The sequence below is a fragment of the Aquarana catesbeiana genome, linkage group LG03, assembly GCF_042186555.1.
Source record: "Aquarana catesbeiana isolate 2022-GZ linkage group LG03, ASM4218655v1, whole genome shotgun sequence".
Taxonomy (NCBI): Eukaryota; Metazoa; Chordata; class Amphibia; order Anura; family Ranidae; genus Aquarana; species Aquarana catesbeiana.
The window spans coordinates 114,061,545-114,075,555 of NC_133326.1; the positions used below are offsets into that span (position 1 = coordinate 114,061,545).

Consider the following 14,011-nt stretch of genomic DNA (forward strand, 5'->3'; position numbering starts at 1 on the left):
TCTGGCTCTCTGCCCCCCCCCCCCCACTCTGCATCAAGCTGTTGCCTTACACAGACTCATCTTTGGATCTCACCTCCTTAACCAGCCATGTGCTCAAGCTCCATGCTCCCTCCAAGAGTCTGTGATCAGCGCTGCCATTGGAAGTTCCCTCCTTCTTCACCTCCCGCTCCCTGCACTACTCCAGCCACCTCCCTCTGAGTTCACAGGAGCCGGAAGTACAGAGGAGGCATCAGGTATCAATGTGTGCTGACAGTACTGACACTCAGCGTGCATTGAGAACAACACTGGAAACAACATTGGGCGATATACATCTGCCACAATGTTGATTTGCGACAGAACACATGGGGACCACCAACATTTCCTTGTGGATCATCAGTGGTCCACAGACCACTGGTTGGCGACCGCTGTTCTATAAGATGCATATGGTCCTATTAAAGGTTGGGGCACATGCACACGGCCATAATAAAATTATTGATCATTTAATGAAGATCTTGCTGGCAAAGGATGGCAGAAAGATTCTGCATAAAAAATATATGGAATGGTCCGTAAAGTTTGTCTTTACATGTGTGTAAACACATAAACACCCGTCCTCTCTGTAAAATTCTACTTTCAGTCCACTAAATTTACATGGGTGTGCATGTATGTATATGCGTTTACATGTGTATATGTGTAAATTACAGATACTTCTTTTTGATTTTATGGATTAGAATGCAGTGCAAGTTTACTAAGTCTACTGTTCACTCACATGTGCGGTGGTTGAGCCGGGTTTTACTAACTGTCCACCTGAACACAACTTCTCAGGATGAAGCACACAATCAATCATCATGTCGCATTCAGTGGGTGTTATAGCTACCTAACGTAAGTCATCCACGTCGCAACTGCCCTACAATCGTGTGTACTGCACGCGTTTGCAGCAAAGTGGTGCAGCATTTACAAGGTTAAACTAGACACCTCTGAAATGTGATCAACTGCGGATCATTTTTCAGTAAGGGGCACAGGGACTGTATATGTAATACCTGAGCAAATACTGTGGACACTGACAATCCTTGTAGTAGTCAGCAGCACTACAGTGATAGCAGTGATCTTCTAGGTCCTGTGCCGAGCGGGTTCCCCTCTTCATAATTATCACAGGGGGTCGCTCATGCAGAATTTTTTTTAAGTGAATACAAGGTAAGGTGGAGATCATGAAGGCTCTACTCCAACTCTCCATCTTTTTTAAGCAGAGAATGATTTTTAGGAGTTAAAAATATAATACCGGGCTTTCTGTGAAAGGCGGAAATGCCAAGTGAGCGAACTGGACACCAAAGATTGCGCCTATCAACATTGTAGCACTGACTACTACAGCAACTTCAAGCTTCCCCAGTGGTCCCTCGTGTATGAGATAATAGACATGTGCACACTGAAATATTTCGTTTCGGAATTTCGTTTTCGTCCAAAAAATACATTTATTTAGTTACTCTCGAAATTGGTTTTTATTTATTTCGGTTTTCGTTAAAAATTGCATTCGTCCGAAAATCCTAATTAAGGTCGAATCTGTCATTGAAGGCTTATTGTGTCTGTAGAATGTTCAAAGAAGATTCGACGGAGCAGCTAAACTGTGCGACGCCGTATAGTTTACCTGCTCCGTCGAATCTTCTTAGAACTTTCAACAGACACCATAAGCCAAAGTACTGTGTACTTAGTTCTAGCTATTTTACTGCTCCACCTCTTTGGTTACAATCAGCCAATAACATTCATCATCATTATTTTTATTTATCTTTCCTCCCCTACGTCGAATCTTTCCTCCCCTACGTCGAATCTTTCCTCCCCTACGTCGAATCTTTTCTCTCTATGTAGAATAATCTTGGACTAATAGAGCTAAGGTTAGGCACATTCGACCACAGGTTTGATGGACACAGATTGTTATTGTCATCATCATGTCGAATCTCCTATCTATATCGAACTGTTGTAGCAACGAAAATAAAGCATTTGTTTATGTCAGATCTTTCGTTTTTCGGACTCTGCACTTTCGTTATCGTTTGTTAAAACGATAACGAAAATACCTGAAATTCGGACGAAAATGCATTCGGACGAAAACGAATGCGCATGTCTATGAGATATGCATACTTATAGTGTGCCAAGCAGGACCAATGTAACTGTACAATAAAATTCCATACCTAGGCTCACCATACATGTTACAATCTGGCCATATAATCTTTGTACAATCAACTCTAGATTTATTAAAAAAACGATTTAATATTAACACCTCCCTAATCTAACTAAGGCCGGCCATAGACAGAGCAATTTTTTTTCCTGCAATCATAGGTATCAGCTTATAACCAGACAGTGTTGACAAGGAGAAAACCTCCCACCGGGGTCGGGAGAAGCTGTCCCTGCTGGGAGAAGACAGTGATTATTGCTAGCGGCTAATATCACTCGCTTGCAATAATCGCATGTAAAATCCGGCAGGCTGGTTGTACCTACATTAATTAATCGATCAACTTGGGTACATTTAGCCTGCCCATACATGGTTCGAATCTCGTCTGGTTCCTGCGGAACCGGCCAAAGTTCAAACCGTCTATGGCTAGCTTAATCAGGCAGGTTCTTAAACTACATAGTTTTTGTTAGAGCTAATGGGGATTGTGCAATGAGATTGTAATATGTGTAGTGTTCAGCTTTAAGTTCCTATTCTGTAATACCTAACTGATTCCATTAGTTGAAAAAAACTAACTAAATCCCCTTTTTAACTTACCCGAATACGCGATTACGTGACATTGCTGGTGATGTTTTGAAGGGGACGATGTCATCACAGGACGGGTGGCTAGAGATTGGTGGCCTTGGGTGCCATTGCATCGCTGGATCAGTGGTCCCCCACATCGGAATCGGCAGCAGTCAGGGACATGGACAGGGTCGTTAGGTGAGTATTTCTGTTTTCACCAGGTAAGGAGGGGTAGAAAGAGTATCATGATAGGTTGGAGGGCAGGTGCTTAAAAAAAAAATTGTTTTTGACCTGAGTGGGCACCATTCATATTTTGATGTGTGCTAGCAGGCATCACGTTTCTGCGCATTTTGTGCTTGTTTTCGCTCTACACACATAAGGCAGCCCATTAATTTCAATGCGTGCGACAAACAGGCCAAAGTAGCTTATGCAGCTTTTGGAGAGTTGAGCTTTGCGCGTCCTTTAAACGTGCCGTTGGACATATTTGTAGTGCATTTTTCAGCACAGAAAAAAAAACACGAGTCCGCTTGACGAATCTGGGCTGCCATTAACAATGAATGACACTGCAAACACTGGCAACTTTGCGTGCGCTCGTGAAACATTCAGGTGTGAACAGGGTATTTAATTACTGCAAGCAAATGGTTACAGAATTCAGGGAACACATTTGGAACTAATTATCAAGGAACTAATGGCCACTATACACGATCCGAAAATTGGACGAAAAATACCGCTTTCAGTGACCATACGATAATCTGATTGTTAGTACACAGCTTTCGAGAGACGATCACGACAGTTCGTTCGATATTATCCGATCGGACAAGCACGAAAGGATTTTAATTTAATCAGTACAGTTGTCATTCAAAAATACAATAGAAATACACTACAACACATTACATCATTTCCAAATGTTTTATTCTTTTCCATGAGAATTTTCGTCACATTAGTATTCTCCTTATTTTTTATATGCGACTAGCATGCAAAGAAAAACGGAGGATCTGTGGTCCGATTTTTGGATCGTGTGTATAGGCCATAAGGCTATGCTTGATCACGTATTGTTCTTAGCAAAATGACACATACATCTTCTTTATTCATTAAAATCTTTTTGTATTTTTTTATTTAATAGATTAATGTAATTCAATTTTATAAGAGACACTAGGATAGAGTACTGTGCTGGTATATTCAACTATGCTGGTTTAGATCATGAATTGCTATTATCAAAGGCATAGCTTTGTCCTATCTGCTCAGTTTACAGATCTAGCTGTGATTGGTCAGATAAAGTTTAGTACATATGACCTAGGACTAGGTGCATCCTCCCAGCACACACACACACACACACACACACACACACTCATACACACACATTGTCCTAATAAATCCCAGCACTTCTCCTGGCTTCCCTCTAGCGCTGTCAGTGGCCATTCGGGGTAACTGCTCTTATATCACACACTTTCCCTCTGTGTCTCTCCCTCCTTCCTTTCCTTACCATAGAGTTGCATTGACACAGAGACAGAGGGAGTCTATGAGCCTCCTCCCAGCAAGATCTTACATTGGGGGGGGATCCTAATCCTCAAGACCCTACAACATCTTTCCTTCTGGGGGAATAATGGATCCTTGTTCTCCTGCAAGCCCTGATCCAGCTTTGGAAACAGAGATCAACAAGCCAGCCCCCCAGCCAAGGGACCCCCAGGAACCTGCAAGAAGAGGGGATCACACAGGAGCTGCAGGAAGACACAGCTACCCTATAACCACCACCAACAGAGGTACCATTACCAACATGCTGGGGGGGTTCTAGACAGGGAGCGAGCTGTGGGAGAGGCAAATCTGGGGCTTTTCATTAGACATTCATGGAGGGAGATAGAAGCAGGGATGGGAGGATAGCAGAGGACAGCAGAGCAGCCTTGGAAAAACTTTGACAGCTTTTTTTGGTGGGGAGGAGGGGTGCTGATTAACCCCTTGCGGCTCAGCAACAGCCTGAAAGGCTTTGCCGGGTTGCTGGGTGCAGGATCAGCATTAGGTGACCTGGTGCAAAAGTTTGCATTGAAATGATTTGCAGTGACAGATGCAATAATGTTAGTAGGGGGGTGGTTTGACCTGGGTACCACTCCTCCTGATTCCTACATCATGTTGTAGCCCTCTACAGTAAAAGAAAAGTGCTTACCAAGCTGCACTGAGGACAGGTACAGCACGACTACTTTCAGTGGCAGTTGTCAGCTGGAGTAACCCTGTCAATGCCAGAGGGCTATAGATTGCACTGGACGGTGAGCATTATAAACACACATTAAGCTGTCACAGGGGATGTGCACTTCGTGTTAAACCGTGTCCTGCCATCTTCTTTGTTTGCGTGGCTTTCGGTTAAGTCTCTCTCGCTCTCCCATGTAAGGGTTAAGGATTAACCACATTGCTGCTCTACGTGTTTGACAGTACTAGTGAGTGCACTGTTTATATTTTTAGTGGAGATCGCTCCTGTTATGTAATTCAATTAAATATGTTAATTATAGGTTTGTTGTTGAGCAGATTACATCACAGAAGGGCATTACTACATGTCTGTCAATGTTCCTATTTATCCAGGTCAGTAGTACTTAGTCACACTGAAATCAACTTCTGTTCTGTATTGCTGAAGACGTTTCTTAAAACCGAGGAAGCCACTTGGATGAGCTGCGAAACGTCTTCAAGGTTACAGACTGCGACTAACTTACCACTAGACCACATGGCAGTTCAAAGGTGTGCAAAAGTGGAACTAAACCCAAAAATAAAAATGGAATAGATTGCAGCTTACCAGAGGTGTTCTAGCCTGGGGGAAAAAAAATGAAAGTCAGCAGCTACAAATACAATACTGTAGCTGCTGACTTTTAATATATGGACACTTACCTGTCCAGGGAGCCCACGATGTTGTCACCCCAGCCGATCTTTAGTTCGGCTGACGGGTGCTGCCGCCACCATCTCCACTGAGGGAAACCGGCAGTGAAGCCTTTCGGCGCATGCGCGAATCGTATTGTGATTTCTAATTGGCCCGGTGGCAGAGGAAGGAGGAGGGGGGCCAAACTTTCAAGGGAAGTGGGGACCTGTCAAAAACAAAATGTGGCACCGAAGGGGAGGGGAAGCAAATAAGCAGAAACTCCACTTTTGGGTGGAACTCCGCTTTAATGTGGTGGCTGAATTTGTTTTCTTTTTTTATATTTCTTTTATTTTCACCTGGTTATCCAGCCAGTAACACACTTCCTGCATTAGAGTGGCTCCATTCTAGATGGAGGAGCAATAGAGACACTTGGACAGCAGCATTGTCATCCTAGTTTGATGCACTTGTAAATTTAGACGGACTTGACTAATAAGGTAAAGTGGTTGTAAACCACAGCCTTTAAAAACAAAAAAAAAACCTACAAGACAATGGCATAATGTGCTAGTATGCATGGCATACTTGCACATTTTGAAATGCTTACCTTAGAACGAATCCCTTCAGTGGCGCACTGTCAGGGCTTCCATCTTCAACCGGTCTTCCTTCCGGCTTTGCATGCTCTGGCCGTCTGATTGACCGAGCTGTGATGACGTCACTCCCGTGCGTGTGTGCGGGAATCACAGCCGCGGCACAGAGCTCCGAAGGGATGGCACGGGTATGCTGTCCCTTCAGAGCGCATGTGTCGGTGACATCACTGGCTGCATGCAATGTGAATATCTCCTAAACAACGCAAGTTTAGGAGATATTCACTGTACCTACAGGTAAGCCTTATTATAGGCTTACTTGTAGGTACAACTTAAAAAAAAGACTTTACTACCACTTTAAAGGCAAACTCCAGCTAACACTTTATAAGCAGTTGCAGCAAGGTTTTTATTTCTTTTTGGTATTAAGATTTTATATACTGTATATAAGTAAAAGCTGACCATTTTAAGCACCCCTGTCAGTGTTAAATGGTTTGTCCCAACCCTCTAAATGTCACTTTTGCTGGGCAGCTTGGTCTGTTATGAAGTTGAAAAATAACTTACCAGCTGGATCACCAGGTAACAATAAAAGAAAAAGTCTAAAAAAAAATTGCAGCCATCACATTTAAGAATTGGTAAGCTGCAGTATATTACATTTTAGATATACTATAAGTACCTTTGACTGTTATGAAGTATTGTTTTTGTTTTTTGAGTTTAGGTACGCTTTAATCACCCATGGATTTTTACATTTAGGTTCGTGCATAGTGGTAATAAAATATAATATATATGTGAATTATACATATAGGATTTCATTTGAGGAAGATCTAAGGCAGCAATTTTGTAAAATAACGACTTCATTTTTTGTTTTAAAATAAAATAATCTATGTATGTAGTTGAGCTCACACTTATGCACTTGAGGCTGGCCATACACTATACAATCTGATTGTACAATATGCGTTGGATCTACCATCAACTATGTAGTATATGGGCTTGCCTGATTTGATACTAATTAATAGGGTTGGTTAGGTTTACCTTCATATTTAATAGTTTTGGTAAAGTTAAAAGGAAATGGAAAAACAAATAAGCATACATACTCATCTAGATGGCTGCAGCATCGATCCAAGCTGCAACTGTCCACTGCTGGCTCTACACTGAGATCTGAGTGATTAAAGACAGCTGATCACTCAGTTCTTGGGTCAGCTCTTACTACAGAGCAATGACTATCAGTCACCGTTCTGTACACTGCGCTGCCAGCACTTAATGGAGCGCCGGACTGTGGAGCAGGTGGGTACAGCTGGCTCAGGCTCTCAGGGGTGCCAGTTATGCATCTGGATAGATCCTGACATTATTGTCGGGATGTCTGCAGGAGCCTGGACTGGTTCTGTGACATCAGCAAAAAGCAGACTTTAGCCCATTGTCGGCTGAATCTGGGTCACAGGAGTGCAAAACTATGTGTACTCCTGCGACCCACAGGAGACACATGGCCAAAAGAGCTTTGGCCATACTTCTCCTTTAACGGTGGCTATATATCTAACAATCCGATCAAACAATTCTTCACAGAATCTGAAAATATGATCAAAACATAAACAGTCGAAAAGACACGTACTGTGTAATTTATCGATTTTGCGCAAAATTCTAAATGATTCTGACCGGTTTAGACTCAAAATCCCATTGTAGGAAAGTAGATAGATCGATATAACTGTTAAGTGTATGGAGCAAAAAACAATATTTTTAATCTTCCGATCTTATTTTTGTCCTGGACAGTACATGGTTTGACAATATAAAATCGTATGACCACTATAAAGGAGATTGTACAGTCAAATTGTATAGCGTATGGCCAACTCAAAGCTCTTCAAAATGTGTGAAGCTGTGCAAGAAGTTCCATCACTGGAAGGCGAGAATGTGACACTTTCTAAACAGATGAAAAACTGCTTTTTACGTATTTTATAGACCTCAACGTTCTCATATAAACATGTTTTCAAGATCGTTCCTAAAATATTTTGAACATGGGAATGCTCAGTGTTTTAAAAAGGAATTTTTATCATTTTGTGTGCGTTTATTTCAGAATATTCCAGCTGCTCTCCTCAGGAGCCCTCAGAGGCCTTATGAATAGTTTAGCACACACAGGTGAAACAATATGTTGGCCGCGCTGGTCTTTCTCCCACTGTACAGGAAGCCTAAAGCTGGCCTGACCACTGCCCTGGAGGCCGCCCGCTTGTCGCATACACCTAACTAATATTGCGGAGTTACGACCAATGTCAGTAGACGGATAGTAGGGTCAGTGGGTTGTGCTCTGAAGTTGTTTGTCAGGTAATGGACTTTGTTTACATGTGACAGCGCCGCGTTTTGATGTGTCTTAACGTAGTTTTCTGATTACGTCAGTACTACATAATCCTAAAGGTTGTCATCAAATGTTCTTGTTAGTATGAAATTGAATTGATGGTGCTTAGTCCCAGCGAGAGTCGTCAAATTCTGCCCAGGGTACTCCACTATGTGCGTTCATGGATGTCAGGTCTCTGGCACTGATAAACCCAGCTGCAGTGTAAACTCCCCTCCATGTTATCCTATGTGTCCATGCACACATGGACATTTTTTGAAGTTTATCAGAAGGGGAGTTTATGGGCTGTTGTCTGAACGCCCTAAAATCGCGTTCAAGAGCAGTTCTTCTGACCACTAAAAACTCTGAAAAGGCACATCAATGTTCATAAACGCGCTTTTATCAACCTTTTTTACATTGCAGAGCTGAATGTAAGCTGGTGTAATTTTCCAAAAAAGCTCAAAAACGTGCATAAACGCCATTGCAAAATGCTGTTAAAAGCGCGTTTTTAAAGCAACGTTTTCCTGCCAGCAATCCGACGCCCAGAAAGACTCTTTAGTATTACAATAAAGCTGAACTAAAGTTCTCCATTTAAAAACTGCAAGCAGCATGGGCTGTTTATTGCATCCCAGTACCTATGTACAGGAATGACTGAACTTATGCATGTGTAGTAGTGACGTCTTTCTTCTCTGGCCAATGAGAACAACCACAGCCCAGAGGAAGCTGGGTAAAAGGTGACAGTGCTGCGGGGGGGGATGTCAAACCATTGAAAGGAGGTACGTATTGCAGAGTTTAGCTCTACTAACCCAGACCAAGGAGAAGCTCCACTCCAGCCTTTCTCAACCTTTTTAACACAGGGGAACCCTTAAAATAGTTTTCTGGTTTCAGGGAACTCCTGATAAAAATGACTATATCTACTTCAACTCATAATACATTAGTGTGATGGTCAATGGGAAGAATGCTCCTTAAACTTGTGGTCATTGGGAAGAATTCCTCCCTTACAGAAAGCTAAGAAGTTTGATGGCATCAGTGGGAACTTATCTGAGAGGCAGAAATTACTCATTGCTCAAGGAACCCCTAGCAACCTTTGGAGGAACTCTGGTTGAGAAACATTGCTCTACTCAATCAAAGCTAACTGACATTACTTTCCATCAACTTAACGGTTCCCCAAAACAGTTACATCCAGGGCATGTCTTGAAAGATAACTGTGACTGTTAGGGCTCATTTACACTTGCTTTGGCTTCAACACACATTAAAGTGCCTACCGCTTTAATAGCTTTTATGATGTGTTTTTGATGCTTTGGTGGTGCTTCGATGAAGCGTCGGTGATGATCTTTTGAAGCTTGACAGATGCCCTGTGTGTGTGTGTTGGTATCTCATATCTGCAATTTCTCCAAAACAAAGCGAAGCTAAAGCGGAATTAAAGCCTCTCAAAAGCTGCTTTGTCATAGAGTTCTATGGAGGCTTTAAAGACGCTTTGAAGCACCACTAAAGCGACATGGGGTATAATTTTTTAAGCAGAGCCGAAGCAAAGCAAAGCAAGTACAAGGTGTAAACATATCTGTAAGCTAACTATTTTATTTAGTGACAGGGGGTTTGACTTACATTCAGAGAGCTTTAACAAAGCCTGTCCGAAGCCTTGTTTTGAAGCAAGTATAAACTAGCCCTTACTAGTATGCCTATGTTAGCTCTCAACCGAACTGTCAAGCCATCAAATGGCTGGTGTCTTATCTGACCACATGTGCAGCACCATGGCAACTGCAGTTCAAACAGAGACTAAGATGGCAGCTTCCTGGCTGTAAAGGATAGGAGGATTTAGGTCAACTTTAAGTTATTGGATTTCATCTTTACGGCCACTAAACAGACTATTGCCAAGGCATAAAGATCTCCAGTCCTGAATTTCTGTGAAGTGAAGAATAGGATTCATGAGACCATTATGTATGAAAAAATGATGGTGAAACTGTTAGGGTGACCTCAGCAGCTTTTGCCACCTGTCTGAAAATTGATCTGTGGTGGATTGCCATTCAGAGGACGATTGATAGGTGGCTGGGAGGTGATTTGCAGCCTCCTTGCCGCCTGTTTCAAACTTTAAAAGGCCGAACCGCCACTCTGCAGGGCAGTCATACCATGGCCCCCTTAACTTAAATGTGTCATGTTCAGTGGCGGTACTGCCCGCTGAACACAACAGAGAGTTTATTTTGCGGCGCAACGTGTGTACAGCCCTGAGTGGATGCATTTTGTTGTTCAACTGGGCTGTCCGGAGGTGGTAAAACCGTGGCCCAACCACCTGCTTTCACTGCCTCCGGGCCACCCCCTTAACAAGGCCTTGGACAGAATGGCCGTCTTTGACAAGCTATGCACCCCTTGGATAAAACACTAACTCCCCTATACCTTTCACAAACATCTCCTACAAATATGTGAGGGTTTTTATACAAATTTGGTCACTAGTATCCTCCCCACCTTCATCTTTCTTGTCCTTTTCTATGCTGCTTTTTAGTCTTTTCAATGACCAGATAAACTCCTATACAGTTCATCAAGTTTAGCGCTCTTTACCTCAGTCTCCTTATAGTCTGCATGCTTGTTACCAGGGATGCAGTGTAGGCTCACTCATTTATGCATGTTAAGAATGTATAACTGGAAACTGACCATTTATTGGGCCTAATTGTGTATTATTATGGTAGTATTTTAGGAGCAATATAAGGTACCTTGTAAAACCTCAGTATGAAGCATGGAGTACTCTCTCATGGTGGGATAGCCTTGTGAAGATGTGTTTATAAAATGTGGAGAAATACATTTGTGAATAACAGTTTAAAAAGCCAAGCCACCGCTCATCAACCGCATGCATAGCAGGACGGTTGCAGCATGGCCCAATTCATTTGAATGGGTCTTATTTGGTGGTGTTACTGCCTGCCAAATGCGACATGCATTTATTTTTTGCTGCTGCATGTGTACAGCCCTGAGCAGCTGCATGCCCCTGTTTAGGTGGGCAGTTGTGGGTTGGTAAAACAGTGGCTGAATCACTGGAACAAGCCCTAGCAGCCAAGGACTGGATGATTTATCTTCTGTTTTTGCATTTGTAATGCCGCGTACACACGAGCGGAATGTCCATCAGAACAAGTCCGATGGGAGCTTTTCATCGTATATTCCGACCATGTGTATGCCCCATCGGACTTTTTCCATCGAAAATTCTGACGGACTTAGAGAACATGTTCTAAATTTTTGCCGATGGAACTACCGTATTTATCGGCGTATAACACGCACAGGCGTACAACACGCACATTCATTTTAAGAGGGAAGTTTCAGGAAAAAAACTAAAATTTTAAATAAGGAACTTTGGAGCAAAATAAGGGTCAGTGCCCATCTGCAGCCTCATCAATCCACATCAATACAGCCTCACGATTGCCTTCAATGCAGCAGCCTCACCATTGCCATCAGTGCAGCCTGACTGACGTCCACCTGCAGCCTAGAGGGGACAGGGAGGGGGCGGGACGAGTGCCGACAGATTACATACAAAGAGAATCTCCTATGATAGACAGAACAGTGGTCCAATGGCAGCCCAGGAGAGAGGACTTCCTATTACAGAGGCTGCCAAGTAAACAGGAGATTCTCGCTGTATGTAATCTGACAGCGCTCGTCTGGCCCCCCTCCTTGTCCCCTCCGAGGCAGCTAAAATTTAATGGCGTATAACACGCACATGCTATTTGCACCCAATTTTCATGGTAAAAAAGTGAGTGTTATATGCCAATAAATACAGTAATTACTATCGGGAAACCCGCTCGTCTGTATGCTGTTCCGACATACCAAAAATGGCGCATGCTCAGAAGCAAGTACGAGACGGAAGCTATTGGCTACTGGCTATTGAACTTCCGTTTTCTAGTCCCGTCGTACGTGTTGTACGTCACCGCGTTCTGGACGGTCGGAATTTGGTGTGACCATGTGTATGCAAGACAGCTTGAGCGGAATTCCGTCGGAAAAATCTTCAGAGTTTATTCCGACGGCAAAACCGGTCGTGTGTACAGGGCATTACCCATCACAAGGGAGACTGCTATTATGAGAAGATACTCACCATAAAGTAGAAGGGAACGCACATCTAAAATATTGCTTTGGCGTTGTAGGCAATACCACGACAACTTAAGGTTCATTCACACATATTTTAGTGACCTGCATCTTTCTGTAATGGATCAACACAGGTAGCCACTATGATACATAGAAAAAAATAGTTTTCTATGTGCCCCATTCACACCATAATGCTGGTGTGATATTCAGTGTGGAAAAATGCCGATGTGCTGCGTTTTTCCACAGCGCACTGGATAGCACCACAGGTACACCTGATGGAGTGCACACTTTGTACGCTTCCAATAAAGTGAAAAAAAAAAAAGAAAAGAAAAAAAAAGTAAACAGTCCATTTCAGTTAAAAAATGAAAAGGAACTACTAATCAGTGTTTGATTGGTGTGAACGTACCCTAACCACAATAGGTGGTTGAGTCTGGGCCAAAAACATTAAAAGTAAGCAGCTACAAATACTGTAGCTACTGACTTTTAATAAATGGACACTTACCTGTCCAGGGATCCTGCGCTGTCCTCACACGGGCTAGATCTTCACAAGCCTACGAGCCAGCATCCTAACTTTGGGTTTTGGCTGCACAACCGGCTGCCCACTGCGCATGCACGAGCCATGCTGCGCTTTGTGAATGGTCCTGAAGACTGTGGGAAGGGAGGAGGGAAGGAGAAGTTTGCTGAGGCAATCCCAGCGGAAGTGGGAGCAGGAACCTGTCAAAATTAGGTAACCACTCCCCCGCCCCCCAAAAAATAACATTCCAAATAAGGAAGGAGGGAAGGAGGACTTAAAACAGAACTTCTCCTTTTGGGTGGGGTTCCGCTTTAAAGTGGATTTACACATTTGTAGTTAAATTTAAGAAACGCCCACTATGTGTCTGTTATGTGTTTTTATTCACACAGCCTAAAATAATGTAAAAATTATATACGGTAGTTATTGTATTTCTAGTTGTTTCTTTGGGGTAGAAAAATTGTTCAGAAAAGCTAGCAATGTGCAGTGGACATATGTTGGAACAGTTTATTTTTTAACTGTATTAACATACCAGCCTAGTGATCTGTAAGCCATTGTTAGGACAGACAGTAGAGCTGCACAATTCTGGCTAAAATGAGAATCACAATTTTTTTGCTTATAATAAAGATCATGATTCTCTCACGATTCTCGTGGCGTAACAGCATCTTTCACATTATAAAAAAAAAATTGGCTAACTTTACTGTTCAGTTATCTTTTCCTTGTCAAAAGAAGTTTATTGAGTATACAATGTTATAAAGGTTCAGTTATCTTTTAATTCATGTTATTCAAGTGTATTTTTTCCCAAAAAATTGTGTTTGAAAGGCCGCTGCGCAAATACAGTGTGACATAAAATATTGCAACAATCGCCATTTTATTCCCTAGGGTCTCTGCTAAAAATATATATATATATAATGTTTGGGGGTTCCAAGTAATTTTATAGCAAAAGATACTGATTTTACCTTTGTAAGAAACAAGTGTCAGAAAAAGGTTTAGTCTTTAGGTGGTCAAACTTCCC

At 42.5% G+C, this 14,011-nt stretch overlaps 1 protein-coding gene across 1 annotated transcript in view; it reads left to right on the forward strand.

Annotated features, from left to right (window-relative positions):
• The first annotated feature begins 4,175 nt into the window (after positions 1-4,175).
• The window catches only part of LOC141131584 (nuclear receptor ROR-alpha A), a 685,522-nt gene continuing 675,686 nt past the window's right edge, over positions 4,176-14,011 (forward strand). Inside the window, exon 1 of the mRNA XM_073619022.1 lies at positions 4,176-4,458. Within this exon, the coding sequence (XP_073475123.1) occupies positions 4,302-4,458 (157 nt within the window). The 5' untranslated portion in view covers positions 4,176-4,301. The remainder of the gene's footprint in view (positions 4,459-14,011) is intronic.